Source organism: Felis catus, chromosome B2 (genome assembly GCF_018350175.1).
Source record: "Felis catus isolate Fca126 chromosome B2, F.catus_Fca126_mat1.0, whole genome shotgun sequence".
Classification (NCBI taxonomy): Eukaryota; Metazoa; Chordata; class Mammalia; order Carnivora; family Felidae; genus Felis; species Felis catus.
In genome coordinates this window covers 145,792,336-145,815,083 of record NC_058372.1, presented here as the reverse complement: position 1 = coordinate 145,815,083, position 22,748 = coordinate 145,792,336, and the positions used below count along the sequence as shown (strand labels likewise).

At 36.7% G+C, this 22,748-nt stretch overlaps 1 protein-coding gene across 2 annotated transcripts in view; it reads right to left on the bottom strand.

The window, feature by feature from the left end:
- The window catches only part of PACRG (parkin coregulated), a 513,250-nt gene that overhangs the window by 432,087 nt on the left and 58,415 nt on the right, over positions 1–22,748 (bottom strand). For both annotated transcript variants that reach the window (XM_003986697.6, XM_045058627.1), the window contains exon 2: positions 13,742–13,876. In XM_003986697.6, the coding sequence (XP_003986746.2) occupies positions 13,742–13,876 (135 nt within the window). The remainder of the gene's footprint in view (positions 1–13,741; positions 13,877–22,748) is intronic.

Below are 22,748 nucleotides of genomic sequence, written 5' to 3'. Positions count from 1 at the left end.
ATAGTAAGCTAACTGAGAAAGCAACTGGACCATTAAGACCCCTGGCTAATATGATCAAAAAAAGCTACAAATCCTGGGTGAAAAGTTCCAAAATACACAGCCGTTCTCAAAAGTAAGAAAGGTAAACACCAAGTTCCCAGAAATGAAGAGAGAACTCAAATCTCAAGAGGGGAGGAGGAGCCTGGTGAAGAAACCTGGAATTTGATTCCCATAAAGGTTAGGTCAGAACCCATCCCTGTGGAGAAACACCTAGAAGCACACTGCAGGGGCGTCTCTACATCCCGGGGCACGAGGGGCCCCAAGGAAAGTGTGCTCCACAGAAGGGAAGCTCCCAGGAAAGTTTCATGAAGCACCCAAGAAAACAGAACAGATGGGAGCAACTGGAAGATTCAAACTCACATCCGGGAACTACAGATAGTAGATAATGTGAAGGAAACTTTAAGTGACTATGTGCAAAATATAAAACCTGATAAAGATAGTAAAAGAAACCATAAAGCAAGAAAAAGACATAATGAAAAAAAAAGAAAAAAATAGGCAAATATTTGAAGGAAACAAAAAGAAGTTGTGGAATTGATATTCAATGAAACTGAATTAAAAAAAAATCCACACACAGGTTAAGGAGTACGTTAAACCCAACTGAAGAAAGTGAATTATTAAATTGGAAGACAGATTTAAGGAAACAGCCTATAATGAAACAAGTGGATTAAAGAGATGGAAATAAGAAGAAAAGGGATTAAAAGATATGAAAGTTACGATAAGTCTGACTTGTATTTAATAGGGACTCCAGAGTCATCAAATTTAAGTCAGATTGAATCTCAAACAGGATAAATATTTAAAATTCACACCTTGGTAAAAGCATGAATAATAGTGTATGTTTCAAAGTACAGTGTAGAAATTTGGAGTTAGTGATGTGTCATTGATACCCGGGATTGCCACAATATATAGACATATAGGAATGTGGATTGATCACCTCATGGTCATTTTAAAAGTAAAATTTTCTATTTGTTTACATAGTAACAGACTGAAGCAGGAGAAAAAAATATATATATATATATACACAAATGTATGAAGTACTAAAAATTTTGTAGAGACTCTCAATTTAAAAAACTTTGTTTACAGAAATTATTTGAACCTTATCATTCAAGTAGCAAATGTTTAACATACTGAATACAGGATTAAAAATTTATGAACGATGCAAAAGCAAGCAATTTGGTTTAAGATTTGATATGTGTTCTCTGCGTTTCAGTTTCTTCATTGAAAAATGATGTACTCTAGTCAATAAGCTTCTCAAGACCACAGAACCCTTATCAGCTGGGCTACAGAGCTCACCACTGAGTCTCACCCATGAGAATTACTCGCTTCTTTTATGAATAGATGAGTCATTGTTGCCTAAGCGTTGATGAGATCACATTATTTCTCTGTCATGGACTACAGCCCCATGAGGGACAGAACTAAATCGGACTCAGCTGTTTTAAATAGCATCTCGACAAGAGTATCTGACACAGCGTCTCCCAACGTGTCACAAAATTACCTAGGAAGATACAGACAAGGAGGAAAACTCAACACGCAAATGAAACTGGGCGTAATAATGAATGCACAAGCAGAAAAAAAAGAGGAATTTCTACATATGATGAGGCCAATGAAACTAGACTGAAAAACAACAATTGGTGGTCAACTCATGTTTTGCAACCATTGGTACCCATCCAAAAGTCGCCAGATGGTTTTTTCATCCCTCCTACACTTTCTCTCTCCGGAAGGTAAGGTCAGAACAGACTTAGTTGGGGGCGGGCATGGACTCAGCCGCCATCTTGCCGCTGTGAAGTAGTTGCTTTTAAGACAAAGACAAAGCCATCTGCTTCCATTCTCATCTCTGCTATATCGCTGCTACGTCCATTCACACCCAACTCTCAGAAACCATCTGAACAGGAAGTAGGGACAGAGACTCCTGGTAGCACGTTGCACTGCATCCTGGAAAGCAGCGTGCCCCACAAGCACAATGTTGCAGTTAAGGGCAGAGGAAAAAACAGCTGGGTGCGGGTGCATTTTCAGGATTGTATGTGCTTTTCGGATCTATCTGTCTTTGTGTCAGTAGTCACAGAGGGTCCCTGTAAGGCCAGCAAAACAAGACAAGATGAAGCATCTTCATACTGGGCACTGGATGTTGGCTAGGAGCTGGGCAGTCTACCTAAGTAATGCTGATAAGGAGAGCTCACCCGAACCCAAGCAGAGTGTTTTAGCAAACACAAATTCTAGATTGAGGTAAAATTGAAGATGTGTAAACAGTAATATATGGGTTTTATAAACATCTTACACAACATGAAATGGAATATCATCTTATAGATTTAGAGGATGAGGAGCCCCTTTAACTTCATTACTGCAGAAATCAGTGATTTTCAGAAATGGGCGTTCTCCAGGATTCACAAAGCCAGACCTCTTCATAGAAGAAAAGCAGAAATCCATTTGTTGCCAATAGGCCAAGGCAAAAAGAAAATGAGATTTTACCCTTAGGAAATAATCAGACATGCTTGCAAGACACAATATATACATATGTACAATGATGTTGATAAAAGTATTGCTTATATTAACAAAAGGTTGAAGAAAAGCATTGCTATCTAAGAAAAACATTAATATCCAATAATAGGGAACTGGTTAAATTGTAAAGTACTCTAGAGATTCCCAAAATGATTTTTAAAGTGAACATTCATTGATGTGGAAAGATGGTTATGACTTGTAATTAACTGAAAAAAGTTATGAAGTATGAGTAAAATGTTTTTTTTTAATTTTCATACATATGCAGATTTGCAAATGCAGAGGAAGAGGGGTCTGAAAAGTTCACACTAACAGATTAATAGAGGCTACCTTAGGGTTGTGGGATTACGGTTGACCCATATTTTTTTATTTTTTCCAATCTGGGTTATGGAATATGAATAAATCACAACATTATCCATGATAAACTTGCTTGTACAATAATTTTAAAGCCAATATGTATAATGATATAAGTGGAGACATAAGCAGTGTGAAGTTTGTAGGACTAAATACAGTAATGGAAGTAAAATTGGAACTTGATGTCGTGATACACAAATTGATACTAAAGACAAGAGAAAGCAGAAGAAAGCTCTCATAGAAGTTTAAAACATGTGAATAAGGAGATGACTATATTGAGGGAGACAACGATAGAAATGGCAGGATAAAATTTATTTACACACTGCATGTATTTGTTGTAAGAAAGAAAAGAGAAAAGTTGTAACAAAAATTATCATCAATGACATTACAGGGAAAAAAAAACTTTCCTCACTTGAGAAAAAAATTCAAGTAAGTAGACAGAATAAGCTCACTATATTAAAAAAAGGAACGATGAAAGCAAAAGATACACATGGAAGCAACTTTTAATTATACAAAAATAGTGCAATTACCCAGGCTGCCAAACAAAATAAACAAGCAAACAAAAACAGACCAAAGGAATAAAAATCAGACTGGTCTTATTTTCTCAACAATCATATGTTAGAATATAATGACATTACATTCTTCAGAGGCATAGAGGGAAACAGTTGAAATTTAAGAATGTTAATATGAATCACAAACTGCATTGCTGAAAAATTATATTTCAAGATATTCAAGCGTTCAGAAATATTCAACCTATGGACCCACTTTTTATAAAGATATACACGAAAACAGAGAAAAATGAATCTGAATGAGAACTCGAATGGAAGTTCAGGGTTTCAAAGTTTTACGTGTTTTCATCATTCAGACTGGAATGCAATTTTGGAAATTCTGTAGGGTTTTTTTTTTTTTTTTTTGGTCATAAGGGATATGTCTTAGATTGGGGGGGAGGCAAAGATTGGTTTTTATAATGATTTTGTCAACTATCTACATTTCTTTTTATACTTTTCTCAATAGCAAGAAATGTGTTTCGTATTTAATACAACTTTTTGTTAGTATTTGTTTCTGTTCTCCAAAAATATACTAACAACATGTTCACAATGACGAGTACACTGAGGTGGTGGTCACTGTAGAGCATGACCTGCTAAAGGAGATACCATGTGTACCACCCCCGAAGCAAAGCCACACGGAGACATATATTGGCATGCCTCTTTTCTAAAGGCCTTGAGTAATGACCATGGGAAATGTTAAAAATGCATATTAAGCTATGATTGTCTTTTTTGTTGTTGGTGTTATCAAACTGGAGAGAACTATTAATTATTACTACTCCTGTGGCTGTTAGGTCCATTATGAATTTCCTGTCCTAATTAGGTCTTTGAATGTTACCTTAAGTCCCTTAAGAATCATCAACACAATTTCAACAAAGCTAAAAACATACATGTAGAAGGAAGACTGAACAAAACTATCAATTACTAAAAGTTATCTCAGAATAAATATTGTCTTCTTGTCTTCTGTATACATTTTCTAAATTTTCTAAAATAATCATCTATTACTTTTAAACTAGAAAAAAAATCAGAAACGTCTAAGAAAAAATGCATACCATTTTTATATGCCATCTAATGACAAATAGCTTTCACAAGGTATTGTATAAACTATGATCTCAATTATGCAAAAAGAAAGAAAAGACAGAAATACTTTAAAAAATGTCAACAACTGAATTCAATGAATGGTGGAATGATGAGTGATTTATTTAGTCCTTCTACTTTCCAATATTTTCTTATTTTATAAGATAAACATGTATATATTTCATATTGAGAATAGAACTTTATAAATAATGATAAGGGATCAATTTTTTTAATGTTTACTTAAGTTTGAGAGGGAGAGAGACGGTGTGCTAGAGGGGGAGGGGCAGACATAGAATCGGAAGCAGGCTCCAGGTTCCAAGCTGTCAGCACAGAGCCCAACAAGGGGCTCTAACCTATGAACTGTGAAATCATGACCTGAGCCAAGTCCGATGCTCAACCGACTGAGCCACCCAGGTGCCCCAAGGATAAATTTTCTTTTTACATGAATTCGTCTGATTATCCCATCAGTGCTAATTTTTACATAGAACGTTCAAGGTCAGAATAACCTTTTTGATAAAGCTAAAATGTAATTTCCTAAAATTGCTGCCTCAGATATGGATTACAATTGATATCAGTATTCATTAACACTTTATTTAGATTTTACCTGAAAGAAAAGGAGAAATTTTAATACAACGGCAGGGGGTTGAAAATTCACTCGATATCTAGAAGCCTCAAATGTAGAGACACTTTGACCACTCTAAATAAAAGCATCAAACAAACATTGATTTTTTTTTTTTACTATCATACCATCAATCCAATTCGACTTGTCATCCGTCAAAGAACTTCTGATCTCAAAAGTGCTTCAATGAAGAAAAGGGATATGTGACAAGTGATAAGACAGAGTGGGAGCCACTCATTAAATTACTAATTGGAACAGAGCTGGAGATTCACCCTCCAGGCAGATACCGAAAAACCATCAAAGTCCGGTTTATGTCCCCAAATGGAACTTTCTAACAAGCAGTGACACACATTTTTAGTTTGAAGATTGGAGTACTGATACTCCTGAAATGGCAGCATCAATCCCTAGGAGGGTGGCAGGAAACCCCCATCTTCATGGGCGGGTGAGTGACAACACAGTGTCTCAGCTGTGACGCCCTAACACTACCAAGACCGCTCCGACTTTTCAACAGGGGGTCGTTTCACTAGGAAAGCAGGAGTGATTTGTTTTTCTTCCAGTTGTCAGTCCACCGAGATCTGAAACTTACAACACTGCTTTTCCCCTTGGGCCCCGGGGAATGTGAATTGTCTTCAGCCGAGGCCGACCAAATCACTGTCACAGAGCGGCGGGCGACCTTTCTTTTCAATCTATGCACTTTCCAGGAGTTATAAATCAGTTGACTTTCAAGCTCGATGAGATGGCATATGCCCTAGTTTGAAGAACAGATGGAGGCTTGGGGGAAAATTGTTTCTGCAGGCTTGCCACAAGCAGTACTGCTCCATAAAAGTGAACCATTCGCACTAATTTCTCACATAAATTATAGAGGCAGCAGAGAGCACCAGCCCATTCAGCAGAAAACCTCTCATCTAGCTTTCAGAGGTCATCGAACCAATTTAAAGTTATTTCTGATACACGGCTGTGTTTTCATGCTCTACACTCTTAAGACATCGCAATTTACATCAAATAAAAGAATGGCATTTAATTGCACAAGCAGCCCCCTCCTCCAAAAAACACAGAGCAGCACAGTAATTGCCAGAGGACTTTTTTTTCAAGACTTCTCTGTCTATTAATTAATCACAGAGGAATTAATAGTGGAAACATGGCAGCTCACTTGTACAAAAATCAGGTAAATTGTCTCTTCTTTTGTAAAATTTGCCTTACAAATTCTACTAAGGCCTGCTATCCAAACTCAAGCTTTGGCAGTTATCAAAAGAAATAGAAACTCCAAGAGAACAATTCCAAGAGAACATCCATTCTTCTTCATGTGAAACAAATTATTCAACTCTTAAATAAATTTGCCTACAAGATTTCAGAAATCAACATTGGTGTTACCTGGGATAGGGGGTGGGTATAGATATAACACTAATTTTTTGAATTCTTAAGAAACTGAAACATTAAGAAATTGCAGGTACCAAAGGACTAATGATTAATCAAAATTATAGAATTTCGAGAACAATCTAATGAGGACTAATGGATCAGGTATCATGTCACGGAGTGGCTTACTTTAAATGCAATACTATTTATGGATAATGAGCTACCATGGTTTGGGGCTGATTTTAATTGTAAGAAAATTAGTGCATGATTTTAATAATGATTATATTCAATAACTGTTTTTCCTAGTAGGAAATTATCAGTTATGTCAATGAAAACAGTCACACTGACAGAGCTTTTTATAGTTCATGAATAGCAATGCTACAGAGAACTGAAAAGAACCGAGAAAAAGAACAAACTGAGAAGAAATTCTGAAGAGTCATGCACGAGTTTAGTGGCTCATGAGTCATCCCAGAATTGTGGGTGTGGTCCAGCCAATTTTAAAAATAAATTTAAGCACCCAATTAATCTGTGCACATCATTTTCTTTACTTGGATGTTCAAACTGGACATACATATTTAGTCATTTAGATAAATGAACTTGCCATTTTGAAATTTAAGAAATCTGGGGCGCCTGGGTGGCTCAGTTGGTTAAGCGTCCGACTTCAGCTCAGGTCATGATCTCACAGTCCGTGAGTTTGAGCCCCGCGTTGGGCTTTGGGCTGATAGCTCAGAGCCTGGAGCCTGCTTCCAGTTCTGTGTCTCCCTCTCTCTCTGCCCCTCCCCCGTTCATGCTCTGTCTCTCTCTGTCTCAAAAATAAATAAATGTTAAAAAAATTTTTAATAAAAAAAATAAAAAAAAGAAATTTAAGAAATTTAAAAAATCAGTTTACATATAATCAAAGGAGCATTTTCATAATAAAAGTCCAATCCACCAAAACCATTGCATAGAATTCTGGACTGTGCATTCAAACTTACTGGAGTTTCTAATCAATATTTATCCCCCAAACTATTTCATGAACATCTCAAAATATACTTATTTTAATAATTATGAAACAATTTTTTAATGTTTATTCATTTTTGAGAGAGAGTGAGCAAGTGAGTGGGGGAGGGGCAGAGAGAGAGGGAGAGAGAGAATCCCAAGCAGGCTCCACGTTGTAAGCACAGAACCAAGGACACCGTGTTGTCAGCACAGACACTCACGAACAATGAGATCATGACCTGAGCCGAAACCAAGAGTCAGACGCTCAATCGACTGACCCACCCAGGCACCCCGTGAAACAAAACTTCTTAGAGCTCCCATAGTTAAAAAGACGCCATCCCAATCATCTAGCACCTGGTCACTGATAAAGATGCAAAACACTGATAAAGATGAGAAGTAAAGTGTCATGAGAAGTAAAGTATCTAGAGAAGTAAAACTTGAGGATAGTCAATCTGTTCTAGTACGCTTTCCATTCACTCAACACGGATCACTGGGCACCTACTCTATGCCAGGTGCTGCTCTAGGCACTGGGATAAATGAGTGAAGAAACCAGAAATACAAAGATCCCTTCTTTAGGTTTCAGAATACGCCATTTTATTTGACCTTGATATTGGCTCCATTGTAGGTCCCTATCTGGTTTTCATTTTCTTTCATTTTTCTTAATATATGCTAACTTTCTGTATTTTGTAGTTCTTTATATAAACATATCAATACATTTATATAACACATCAGTTTAAGAATTAGAAAAGGTTGTTCTTAGTTACCTGATTAATGTTAATTTATGAAGTCACTTTTTAATAGAAAAACCAAGTTGTGTGATCCAAGTTTTAATCATCAAGTAACTGTATGGTGAATACATTCACCTCAGGGGAAGTATGCTTTTGTGATGACATTGTGGACATCTCCAAAAGGCCAGTACGGAAGATCAGGTTCTTGGCAGAGAGGTGAGACTACCTAAAGTCCATTCTCACGCACATCCTCCTATGCGTACCAGTTGTGGCCTTGTGAATTTTATTTCAGTATAACAGGTTACTAACACAATTTACATATTCAATAAGGGATGAGAAAACAAGAATGCAGAAATGCCCCCCCACAGCGATGCCACTTTGAACAAAGCCTGCGACAACCTTGCCAGATGAGAGACTGTAAGTTGCTGACAAAGCCCACTTTGAGATTTTCCCTTTATAAGACAATCTGGATGTTTGCTATCTGAGCTGCCTTTGTAATAGGGTTTGTATTATATCCTGATTGGGCTGGACATTTATAGGGTATCTATTTCTTACTCAAACCTACCTAATAACTGGGACACCTTTGTGCATGTTCATTAGAAATTTAGTGAAAGCAAAACTCTTAGCGTATGTCACATTTTGTCCAAAAGCATGGCACCATGGATAGATAGAGAAAGGTGATTCCTATCAATATCTACTATATCAAAATGCCCATAAAGTGAAGGAACTTAAGAGACACCTTAGCGTAGTTGTAGCTCTCCAAACTAAATGGTTTATAATACGATATCGTTCATTAAAAAAAAAAAACTCCAGTGTGATTCTGACATTTTTATTCAACTCCTTCTGCCAAGGTCTATATCAAAGTGGCTATTTTAAAATAACCTGTGTTTCTGGGGCGCCTGGGTGGCGCAGTCGGTAAGCGCCCGACTTCAGCCAGGTCACGATCTCGCGGTCCGTGAGTTCGAGCCCTGCGTCGGGCTCTGGGCTGATGGCTCAGAGCCTGGAGCCTGTTTCCGATTCTGTGTCTCCCTCTCTCTCTGCCCCTCCCCTGTTCATGCTCTGTCTCTCTCTGTCCCAAAATAAATAAACGTTGAAAAAATAAAATAAAATAAAATAACCTGTGTTTCAAGGCACCTGGGTGGCTCAGTCAGTTAAGCATCTGATTTCAACACCTGAGAACCTGAAGCATGCTTCAGATTCTGTCTCCCTCTCTCTCTCCCTCCTCTGCTCACAGTCTCTCTCTCAAAAATAAAAACACGAAAAGTAAATATAAATAAATAAATAACCTGTATTACCATGCCATTTTAAAACAATGGCTTGTTATCAGAATTTATAAGACAGTGAATTTCATGCGTTGCCTAGGATTTATATTTCTGCTCCTTATTAAGTGTGTAAATAGCGATTATTATTTCACATTCATTCCAGTGACTACTCCTGATGACTTCAGATTCCTGTTGAAAAGAGAGAACTAGGAAGGGCTCCAGTTCCTTCCCCAAAGTGACCTTGTAAGAACTAGAGGGGAAACTGTGCATTCCAGGGAGTAACAAACAAACAAAAAAGGAAAGGAAGGAGGGAGTAGAAAGGGAAAGGGAGGAAGAGTAAGAAGTAGAAGAGGAGGAGGAAAAGAAGGAAGAAGGAAGGAGGAGGAGCAGGGAGGGGCAGGGAGGAGAGGACAGGGGGTGGGGGCGGAAAGGAGCAGGGAGGAGGCGGAGAAGGCAGGACAGCTCCAGAGGAGACCTGAAGGGTGTCTGAAACTTACTGGGTTGGGGGTGGGAGCGGGGATGGACCTTGGTGGGGAGGCAGAAGTGAGAAGACAGGTAACAGAAAACTTTCCTACTCCCAGATGGAAATTTAAAATGTGGAAACTCAAACGCAATTAAAAAATTTTTTTTTCAACGTTTTTTATTTATTTTTGGGACAGAGCGAGACAGAGCATGAACAGGGGAGGGGCAGAGAGAGAGGGAGACACAGAATCGGAAACAGGCTCCAGGCTCTGAGCCATCAGCCCAGAGCCCGACGCGGGGCTCGAACCCACGGACCATGAGATCGTGACCTGGCTGAAGTCGGACGCTTAACCGACTGCGCCACCCAGGCGCCCCTCAAACGCAATTTTAGAACGTCTGTTGTTCATGCTGAGTATCTGTCTGCTTTGTAACTTATCCAAACTGTTGAGCTGCTTCTCCCTCCTGTTGCCTGTACTCTGGATATTGGAGGTAGCAGCCATAGAATAAAGTCATGTCCCCTGAATGTTGGTAGAGTCAAGGAGAAGATAGAAAAAGAGACAGACTTAAAAATTTTTGTTTAAGTCATTATTGTGTTTTTTAATGTCTTTAGCCATTAACAATTAACAGTTCTTTAGCTATATTCAGAAAACACGTATTTAAAAATAAAAAGTATGCCAGAGCTTGCCTGATAGATTTCATATTACAGATCAGAGCTACTCATTTTTCCTAGATAATTCACTTGCCATTGATAAGTATATGGAAAAATTTCACTCCCAAAATTTTGTAAAACTTTTTTCACGTTTACCAAGGAATATACGGTAAGCGTACACAGCCATGGCAAAAATGCATGAATCGGTCTTTCTTTTTCATTTTAACAGTAATTTGCAGATACATATAGTCATCTATCTGGCCAGCAGGTTCAGGCATTTATTCTGACTGCCACTGTCTTAATGTAGAACAGCACTGTCTAATATGGTAACCATGTGGCTATTTAAATTAAAATTAATTAAAATTAAAAATTTAGCTCCTCACTCTCACTAGGGACATTTCAAGTGCTTAATGGCCACATATGGCTAGTTGTAATTATTAGACAGTGCAGATGTAGAACATTTCCACCATTGCAGAAAGTTGTATTAGACCGTGCTCTGATTTTCAGCGATACCATAAAGACTAGACTGCACAGATTTGGCATTTGGTCTGCCTTGTTGTTTTGGCATTTGGAACAAATAACCACTTTCATGTGCACTACACTAGGGTGGCAGTTGAAGATATGGGTTGAAAAATCTAAATGTGCAAACGACATTTACCTGCGTCTAACTGTTACTTCCAGTTTCTGACTTTATTAGGTCATTTATATGTAGTTACCAGACAGTAACTCTATTTCAAGAATATAGGATGATTTCTAGTATAGTGATGATGGGGAACAAGTAGGGAACTTGGGGTCATGGGCAGGAACCATCAGTGACTTCCCAGACGAGCTGAGTCTCAGATGCTGGGACAGCCTCCATCATGCTTCAGGACAGTAGCTCCTAAATATTTCAGAGTCAATACCTCTTGAAATTCTGATAAAAGATTTACGACTTCTTCCAACTTAATCATGCACACCATTTCAGGCACTCACAAACCCTTGGAGTCCCAGTGGTGTCACAAGAGTATGGAGAGGGGACCACTATTTTCCTGAGAAACAGAGCTATTCAGAAGTCTTTAAGGGGGAGATAAGTGATATGAAGACCTGGGCTCCTGGGCCCTGTCGGCACACAGGAAGGAAGTGCAGTGCAGGGTCCTGGGTTGTGTTTTGTTTTTGTCTTTGTTTTTATTCTGTGGGGTGTGGGAGGGTAGCCCTGCTTCCTTCAACGTTCAAGGCCCCTCCTGAGGTATGGCATCCTAAAGAAGCCCTCCCCTGCTCAAGTACCAGACTGTCCTCACAGCACATGCACCAAAGGAATAATTATGATTATATTGGGAGATTGTCCACAAGCCTATGCTTAATAATTCTCACATTTTACTTTCAATATTAGAGTAGTGTAATTGAAATGTGGAGTAGTTTATATACCTTCTGGCTATTGTATTATCAAAGATAAAGCAAAATGACTCATCCTACATTTTCATTATTTTCAAGATGATTTTCTTTCCTAGTCTCTTGACACTTCCAAAAGTTACTCATAAAGTTATTTGAACAGGTAAAAATAAACCTATAAATTTTTTTATTGACATAATTTTTATGTGCTGTAATTGCTTAAAACACTAAAATCCACTCACTTTTTATAAGGAATTATAGCATATTGTTTTACTCCACAGGAATGAGGTTTTTCAGAAAGTCCACTGTGTTACCTTGTGGAGCCAGTATATAGACAAACACAAAATCCATGTAATTAATCAAATATAAACAAACCCAAAAGTTACAGTAAAGTTTTGGGAATATATACTTATGTTAAGACTAAAATATCTAAATTACTTATATTTGCTATAAATTCTTTCTCATTATATGCACATTGTCATATACCAAATTCACATTTTAATAGAAATGACTGAAACCGAGATAGAGATAGTCATGTTCTTCATCCTCCTAAAAAACTTATGACAAAATTTAATAACAGGGACACCTTTGGGATTTCTATCGCCAAACAACTTATAGTAATTCTAAGTTCAGTACTTGAATACCAAAAGACTGCTCGAGATTTAGAAATGCTTGATAATTATATGAAAACATTTGAAGACATACAGGAAACAGCACAAACAATTCTCTCAGTTTTTCCATAAAGGAAGGAAAAGATTAATTTTGATGAATCTAAGTATTTGCTTTGATGAATTCTTTATTTTGGTCATTTCATTTTTTTAATGTGAATTTATTTGTACCAACCACACACAATTCCTATCTTCACCTTCAGACACTATTGTGGGACTTTTGAGTTAAATGGGTCAATTGCTTCACTTGGATGATATTTGGCAAAAACCTTTTATGTTCCTCAGTCTGATGTGATACGCATGCACAACTCTGTCTTTAGCCCGAGAAACCCTTTTAGCTGATAAATATCACCCAAAGCAAAGTCCTTGATAACACAAAATAATTAAATAGCAGAAGCTGTTTAGAGATCAGCATTTCGTTTTTCAAATTAAATGTAAAAGCCTTCTCCAGTTAAGAGATTGGCAAGTTTTTACAAATAACATCAGTGAGCCTTTTAGAAAGAAACACAGCCACATTACAATGGAGTCATTAGGCAATACATTTATTTTGAAGCCAATTAACCTTTTGTCAGAAAAATGTCGGTGCCGTAATGGTTTCGGCGTGGAGGTCAGCCTCTAACCGGGCACGTATGACAGCCACCGCCACTGACACATGCTGCAGACAGGGAGAGAGTGCGGCAATGAGAACCAACCTTCTTTTGTATTCTGCTCTGCATTTCCAGGGAGCAGACAATCTTGACCTATCCATTTAGGTAATTAAAGCTTCCATTTGGAAGTGTCCTGCAGGAAGGTGAAATTTGGAGGAGATAAATGGCTGTTGCTCTCCGTATTCAGCCACCAGTTCCATCATTTGATGGACTGCCTGAAACAGGCCGGGCTGCCAGGTTCTCATAAAAATAGAGATGAATTGGGCAGCGGACGATTCTCTAAGGCAAAGCAACTCTGTCATTTTCTGTTTTGCAGGCTATAATTTAATTGTTAGTCAAGGTGGACAGCTGACACAAGGGGGGCCTTCTCTAAGAGCTTACCCACCACCTTCCATTCTCTGAGAAATCACCCCAGCTTATTTGGTTAGCCAACTTCGTTCGGTGTTGGGAGATGTCGTTCCAGCGGTACACGGCTGGTTCCCCCAGCTGTGCCCTGACTTACCTTCCACGCGATTTTGTTTCCTTTCGAATCATGCTCAAGGGCAATTGGGAAATCTCCTCGTTCATAAAATTTTCGAAATGCTGTGGGCTTCGTTGGTCTTTCTTTAAATGCTCCTGCAACTGGCGGGCCTCTCACCTTCAAAGGAAAGGAAAAAAATAGGAATCAGGTTTTAAAAAATACTAAAAAATGCACAGCGAAAAAGGCTTTACTTCAGTTTTAGTTCATATGAAATATTCTGGAAGATAAAGACCTAAATGTCTAACGACGGAAAACAGCAGCTTCACTAATACAAAAACTTACAGAGGAGAATTATCTTATAATCATTATTAAGAATCTACTTTATTTTGAGTTTCTTTAGAAAGCATTCCTAGAAAAAGTCACTTAAAAACTATTACATTATAAGGGGGAAAAAGCCTAAACTTTTGTTTAAGAAAAAAAAATTTAATGGAGGCATCTAAGTTCCACTTGGAATGTTAAAACTTTTAAGATTTCTAATAATTGCTAATTCTAATCTCTAAATTAAAATTTAAATACATAAAGAAAAATATGTATAAATATACAAAAATACATATATTTGAATGTTCAACTATATATATAGTTTATGGAACTATAAACTATACTTTATGGAATACTGAATCATTTTAAAATATGTCCTTTAAATCTTTCTATATACATAAAATGGTAAAATATGTTCTCATGTTAACAACAAACTATGAAAATGTTATATGAAATTAAATTATAATAAGTAAGAAAATTATAACAAAAACTGGTCGTCTACTCTGTGTAGATATATATCTATACCTATATCTATATATCTATATCTATATATATATGTGTAGATTAGCATACATTTGATATTATGAATTTGTGAGGAAGTAACATTAGATTACATGTGAATCTTTCATCCCCAAAACTGAGATTTTTCTCAAAGAAGAATAGGATATTAAAATATTAACATGATTAAATGTTGAAATGGGGTTGAAGAGTGAGGTAACACAAAGGCATTTATTACAGTTTATTAGAGTTTAGAATTTTCTTCACTACCTAGCACATTATTCCCAGCATACAATTACATAAGTAACTATGGGGAAGCAAGACTGCCTTTCACTAATAAAAGATTTAAAATTTGTTCTGGTATTAGAATTATTGGCCACCATTTTCAGACAAATGTACCTAATTGTTAGGTAACCATATGTATATGATGACAGCTTTGTGCAGAGCTCTGAGCTGGATGTTACATATACATTCTACGCTACATTAGTATAACAGAAACTGTAGGGATGCCGTTCCTGGACTTTAGCAATTCATGGAGTGGTCAATTTTGAATCACATTTTTTTTTTTTTTTTGGAAATTGACAAAGAACTGACAACTTTTTATTTTGCCCACAAGTTACATACCACACACACACACACACACACACACACACACACACACACACAAATTACCATCTGTCATCATGTCACCATTTTAACACCTCTTAAAAAGTGGTATACATAATCCAAAGAAAGAAAACTTAGCCAAATTAAACCAGCATCATGCATATTTATAGAAAGTTATAGTGCAATAGTGCACATGTGTGTTCATGTTTGTGTGCATTGTATTATTGCACAGTACTGATTGCTAGTCAACAATACCTCATTTTTTGTGTTATTTTAAATTAAAATTTAAATATATAAAGAAAAATACATATGTAAAATATACAAATATATATATTTGAATATTCAACCATGTATATGTATACGTATATGTATATGTATATGTATATGTATATATATGAATATTCAGCCATAATGAAAGAAGGAAATCTTGCCATTTGTGACAACATGGATTAAACCTTGAGGGCATTATGCTAAGTGAATAAGTCAGACAAAAAGACTATTATTGTGTGATCTCACTTACATGTGGCATCTAAAACAACTGAACTCATAGAAATACAGAATAGATTGGGGCGTCTGGGTGGCTCAGTCGGTTGAACATCTGACTTCAGCTCAGGTCATGATTTCACGGCCTGTGGGTTCCAGCCCTGCGTCGGGCTCTGTGCTGATGGCTCGGAGCCTGGAGCCTGTTTCAGATTCTGTGTCTCCCTCTCTCTCTGCCCGTCCCCTGCTCATGCTCTGTCTCTCTTTGTCTCAAAAATAAATAAAAACATTAAAACATTAAAAAAAAAGAAATAGAGAATAGATTGGTGGTTGGCAGGGTCTAGAGGGTAAGGGTGACATCTATTGATTGTCTTTTTTCATTTGCTTTTTGATCTTCTTGATTCTCAGTGTGATGATTTATTTTCTATTGAAACCTGCCCTTTGGCGTATTGTGAGACTCCAGACCTTCAACCTTCTGATTTAGCTGGTGCTTTCCAACATATCTCTGGCACAGAGGTGGGGAAGGGTACTACCTAATCACTGTCAGGTTGGGGTAGAAATCCTGGTACCCACCTGGCCTCCACTCACTCCGGAGAGGGACTTTCTCATTGACATGGGGTGAAGGTGGGGGCTTAGGGACCACTAGGGAGTACCTGACATCAGTACCACTGTCAGTACCTGATAGGGAGGGGTAGGAGTGCCCCATTACTGCTCCCCATTCGGTGCCATAGAAGGGGTGGCCTCATTACTACTGGGCAGTGATGAGATTCCTGTCCCACTAGGAGGCATTCTCTGACAGCCCCAGCAGAAACAGGTGCCATCTTATTACTGCTGGTTAGGGTGAAAGTCCAAGTTGCCCCCACTTGGTCTCCACGGACACCATGGGTGTTGAAGGCCTCTTTACTGTTCCAGTAGAGATGAAAGGCTCAGTTCCTCATTTAAAACATTCAGCTGCAACGGATAGTTAGATCTTTTGTCTGCTCATCATCTGCTAACCACCTTTTCCAATTTTTCTAGATGTTATTATTTATGCTGTGGAAAGCAAGACTCCCATTTGCTCAGTTCACCGAAATTTTGCTAGAGATTATCTTTCTCTCCTTCCTTTTTATCTTAAAATTGATTTCTCTTTTTCCTTTTGCCTCTTATTCTAAATATACTCCATTGTTTCTGATTCTGAATTCAAAATTCTAATCATCCAAACTTTTAAAAGAACCGACATATTTCTCTCTAAGAAGCCTAGAAGGCTTTACAAATGGTTATAAACAAGTTCTATTTGTCTTTCTTCACATCAATTTTCATGGACTCCCTACAGAAATGATCCCATGCCTATAATTCCATGGAGACTCTTTACTTAGTTTGCTATTATGTAATAACTCAACAGTGAGGAAGTTCTTTCTTGAATATTATTATCCTCTGTTTTTATATTTGTGCCACTTACTTATTTTAAAACATTATATTTTTTGGATTCTGGTATAGATCCATTCCAAATTAACTCTTGGAATCTCAAAAGTTGTAATTCTAAAACTGACTAGAATATTTTCAGTTAAACCTGTTAGCACAACATAGGCATTACCTAATTTTATGCAGATGCCCTGTCACTGTCCCTAGATAATATTTTTTCTGTTCCAAATACATATATACCTACTTAAACCTAACAGAAGGATATAATATTTTTAATGCTCTATACATAATCCATTCCAACATTCTAAGTAATTCTAAGACCCTAAACACGAAAAATCAAGTAAGTAATAATCTCAGGAAAGGTAATAAAGATATTGCTACTGGAAATCACACAGATGAATGTAGATGGACTAAATAAATTTAAAAATAAGCAAAAAATCTATTAAGAATCCTTATGTACATCCCACTTTATAGAAGAACTACTGTAAATTTTGTTTAATGTCTTAGGAATTTTACTCTGATTCATTACAAATAATATAGAATAAGGAACAATAAATCAAAGTACACTTGTGGGAAAATGCAATTAGGATTTGTCTGAATGGTGGGGGCTGTCCATAAACCAATTAGAAAGAATGGGTGTCACAGCAGAATGCTTTTAATAAAATCTAATGCACTTGAGAACCAAGTTTCTGAATGCACTTTGAAGTGGCTGTAAATGACAGGGTACTTTAGATGCCTACACTCATTGAATGTGCTGGGATGGAGTTAGGACTTAGACCCTAGGCTCTGTCATATGGTCACAGAAACTAATAATAATTAGTAGGAAAGAATTTTAAGCCACTCTAAAATTCTTCATGATATAGTTTGAAAGTTTCCTTTTCAATAGTTTATTTTTTAGCATAAATGGAAGCTGAGAAATCTATATTTTGTTATTCTAACTGGTCTGATTAGCCAGCTTACTAACATTGAGACAATATGATACAAAGACATTAATTTCCTATTTTCATCAGCTTTAACCTGAAACTTGGCCACTGTAGTTAGGCAAGAGTCATACTATCTCTGAGCTACTCAGGCACTTGCATATTAACCCCAAGACTGGCAAATCTGTTGCCATTAGCCTAGATTTCTGAGTAAGTAGCACTATAATTCAGTGTCTGCCCCACATGCCAGACATAATTATTCTAACCCATCAGAAATTTGTCACTACCTAAGGTTACCAAATGACCGAGGAAATGTTTGCAAAAGTATTACAATGATCAAATCTGATTGTAGTACTCGATGGGATACTTCATCATTAACAAAGGTGAGCTTGTATTATTGGGTAAAGATTTCATGAGAAACTAATAATATATCAATATAACAATATAACAAAACATTATGATAGTGATGTTTTTGTTAGTAACAGCCGTAAAAGATAACAAGTGCCTTATATAGTAAAATACATATATTTCAACAAATGTTCAATGTAGACAGACATACTGTGGAGTCCTTCACAATCAGGCCCTACGGGTAATAGTGAATGGCAGGGAAGACATCCAAGTGATGTGGGCAACCTAATTTAGGAAGCTCATTCTACTGAGGTCTAACGGGATGGCCTGGAGTCAGGAGAATGTGTGGTCAAGATGTAGTCCAGGCATGAGGTGGCAAAGGCCTTAAATTAGGACGCCATCGATAACAGAAACAAAACCCCCAAATATTATATTCATTGTTTTATAAGCATTTTTGGTTTCAGCTTTTGACAAAACCCACATGAAATGATATTACAGACAAGAAAATCTAAGCTTCAATAGCTTCAAGATCCTGGCAGAAATCACAGAGTTAGTAAGTATTAGGAAAGGGACCCCCACTGCTTTTGCTTCTACAGACCTTGTCCTCAGTCACGACACCAGAATGTTGGGTTTGGGCAAAAACCTAGGGCACATGACTCATTGAACGAGAAGATCCAGAGGGCAGAGATGAGAGAGGCTTCTGACTACAAAGATGCAAATAATCAATTGTTTAAGTTACATAAAAAATAAATTACAGGATGGAGGGAAATCTTATTAAATCACTTAGAAGTCTACCACCTATTACTAATTTTGTGCTTTTGCTTCTAGAATGTATGTACAAATATCATAATTTTTCATTAAATTTTTTTTAATGTTTACTTGGTTTTGAGAGAGAGAGCGTGAGAGCAGGGGAGGGGAAGAGAGAGAGGGAGACACAGAATCCCAAGCAGGCTCCAGGCTTTGAGCTGTCAGCACAGAGCCTGACGAGGGGCTCGAACTCACAGACCGCGAGATCATGACCTGAGCCTAAGTCAGATCTTAACCAACTGAGTGGCCCAGGCGCCACATAATTTTTCATTTTTATGTCCTTCCTATTTAGTGTACTTTTTTTCACCTAGTATAATATGTCTTGATGCTGCTATGGATAACAGAATTTTGTTTTTTTGTAGCTAAGCAATATTCCACCAACTATTTGCAATTATATTTGAAATTTATATTCTTTCTGATGTTTTTTGCATTTGTAATCACATTACAAACATCTCAAGCATATCACATTTTCCCCATTTTATGTTATGCCCTGAGAGTCGCTCATATGAGATAATAAAATAAACTTTTTATTTTATGATTCTTGATAAAAGTATTGTTGATTAAAGGAGAACAGGTCTTCTGTCTTAGTCTAGCTGGGCTGCTAGAACAAAATGCCATAGTATATAACTATTGGTTGCATTTACTGTAAATATCTCCTCACCACCTTTGTTTTCCATTTTTACTTATTAAGCATTTAAAAGTTTAAATTTTTTTTTTTTGGTAGAAAAGTTTCTTGGTCTTTTCTTTAATTGTTCTTTTTGTCTCCAGCTTTGAGCTCCTTCATATCATTCCTCTGTCAGGACACTGTGAATGTTGTGCACAATGAATATCGACTAATTAAATCATATCCTTACTCTACTTAAAATCCACAAATGATCTCCCAGTGACATGCTGCATATACATTCGAAATGAATGACTGGTGATGTCTCTGGTCCCTCCTCCATAGACTCCTCCAGTTATCCCCAAATACTGGGGGATTTCTCCATTCTCAAATATGGCCTGCTATCTTCAGTCTTCATGATTTTCCTGTTCCACTAACATGTTATTGTCTCTTAGCCCTTCATTCCTTTTTTGCTCCCCCTTCTTTTTCTCCTGAATAACCATGAATCACCTCATGACTCAACACAAACCTCACTAACTCTAAGACACCATTCTTGACAAAGCATATTCCTACCTGTGAGTGGGATCAAGTTCTCCCTCACATCAGACCTGAAATGCTGGAGGGATAAACTGACTGTGACCTTAGATCACTAGCACAATCTGTACGGAGATTATCAGGGAGATCAGGCTATTGATAAAGATTGCGTGTAGTCAAGTGGTGGGTTAAATCTATTGGAGATTGGTAAATTTTCCCAAAGGGAAAGTAAGTATACAGTGAGAAAAAGGCTGAGAACCTGAAACATTTCCTGGAGACATGATAATAATAATAATAATAATAATAATAATAATAATAATAATGGAGAATAGGAAGAATACAATGGTAGCAAGAAAATGGGGAAGGGTTTTTATCACAGAAATCCGTGAATGAGAGGAACACATTTTTTAGTGACACAAGTGGGTCCATTATGAAGAGGTTTGAAAGTTCTCTGAAAATTAAAAAGCTATGCTGGCATGACAGGATAGAAACCAGACTGTATATAGTACATTGGGGGATAAATGAACAATATGAAAGTAAAACCAGATGTAGACTTTGAGGGAGACCTCCTGCCCCATGAATTGTCAAAATGAGAGTTTCTAGTGAAGTATAATTGTTAAAGAAGGGCAAAGTTAATAGTGATTGGAAATGGAGAAAGAAAAAAAAATATTAATGGGCTATAATACTGGAAGTCGTAAACTAATCACTTGCAGAACTGGAATAGATTTTAGAATAAAATATATGTTTATAACTAATGTACTTACTCTAAGATGGCTAGAGAAACTTGTGAGGTACAGGTTTTTCAGGGTTAGAAGCTCATAAATCTGAATTCAAGGACCTATGGTCACATACACTAAAATATTTCTTAGAAATAGAGTGAAGAAACTGTCTCTAAAAAAGCTCCTACCCCTGTCATTAATTCACTGAAAAATGTACTGAATACATAATATTTCCAAGTCACTAGGTTTGGTATTATTGGGGACAAAGAGATAAGTCAAATATATTATCCTCAAGATATATATCATTTAGGACAAGAGATGAGAATACCTTCCAGACTTTCCTATAGAAATAAGAATGTGATATGCCACAGAAATGCCAAAGAAAGATATATAGAATTCTGTGCACTCCGATGACAAAACATTTCAGTTTTGAGACATTGTTTCTTTTCATTAAAAATGTTATTTAGTCTTACAATGTGCCTATACTTTTCAGTGGAACCAGGCAGAAATATATTTTAATTTCCTATAAACCTGGATTCTGTATAGTTTCAATTAGAAAAAAATTATCAGAAAAATATGGTTGCTATATCATAGACTTGTATATTTATAACCTTTGCAGTTATTAAGGATTAAATCAAAATTAATCACCTGTATTTTATATAAAATTCTTAGATTTAAGTAATCATCAATATTACCACAATTTTGCAACCAAAAATTCACTACTGATAAGACCAATGCATATTTTCTTTTTATGTAAAACTTCTCACATTAAAATCCACATTTTCTATTTTCAAATTCACTTATATAAATTAGAAAATTTTGCTTAAGATCTAAGGCTGTGTGACATAATGAAATAACTTATATTAATCTAAAATGCTTATAGAGACTAGTTTCAAAATGATTAGCATAAATAAAAGCTAAAATTAGTATTGTGAATATGATAAGTTATAATTAAATTAGCATTGTCATATGATGATTATCCAAAAGGGGAAAAAAACAAAAACAACTTATAATGTAGTTTTTCAGATAGGTAGCATGAGAGGGATACAGTGTTAGTGAAGACAGTAACATGGAATAAGGTGACAAATCTTTCAATTAAAACAATGTAGAAGACTTCGGCACTAGATTTAACTCTTCTCGACAATTAGTTATGCCCTGCTTTGTTCGCAGAAGGATCATGAAGACAGACACAATACAGAAGAAAGCTTAAGTGTGGAACAGATGACCTACTATACATCACGGGAAAGTGACTGAACCATTTGGAGCCTCAGCTTTCTCAGGGGTCAAATTACAAAATGACACTTACCTCTAAGATCCTTTCTACACCTTTATAACCTAACGTGTGTATTTGTTAATTCAGCAAATATTGAGGACAAACAATATCATCAGAAAATTCACCCCACTGTAGAGTAAGCGGAATCTTAAAAGGCACATAAACTCCCTGTTGAGATCCACAGGGGCTATGGAAATACATCCCTGTTTACATTTCGGGGATTATTTTTCTTAGCTCTATCACCTTTATAATGACCTCAGTTTCATAGATTCTAGACTTCTTCCAGGCTAGGATCCAGTAACTTGATTTAAAAATGCTTCTGCAACAACTTTAGGAAATAAGGAAGTCCCAAAGATTGCTGAGAATATTATGGTTATGTCATTTTAAATGTATAACTAAACTGGAACACACTTGGCACTAAGACATTATTTCAAAATGTTGTCTCTGTGGTCTGAAGTAGTTCTGAAAGCAATACTGGGCTACACAATTTCTCTTAAATTTTTTTGTTTAAAGTAATAGGCATCAGTGGTTCTTTAAATTCTCT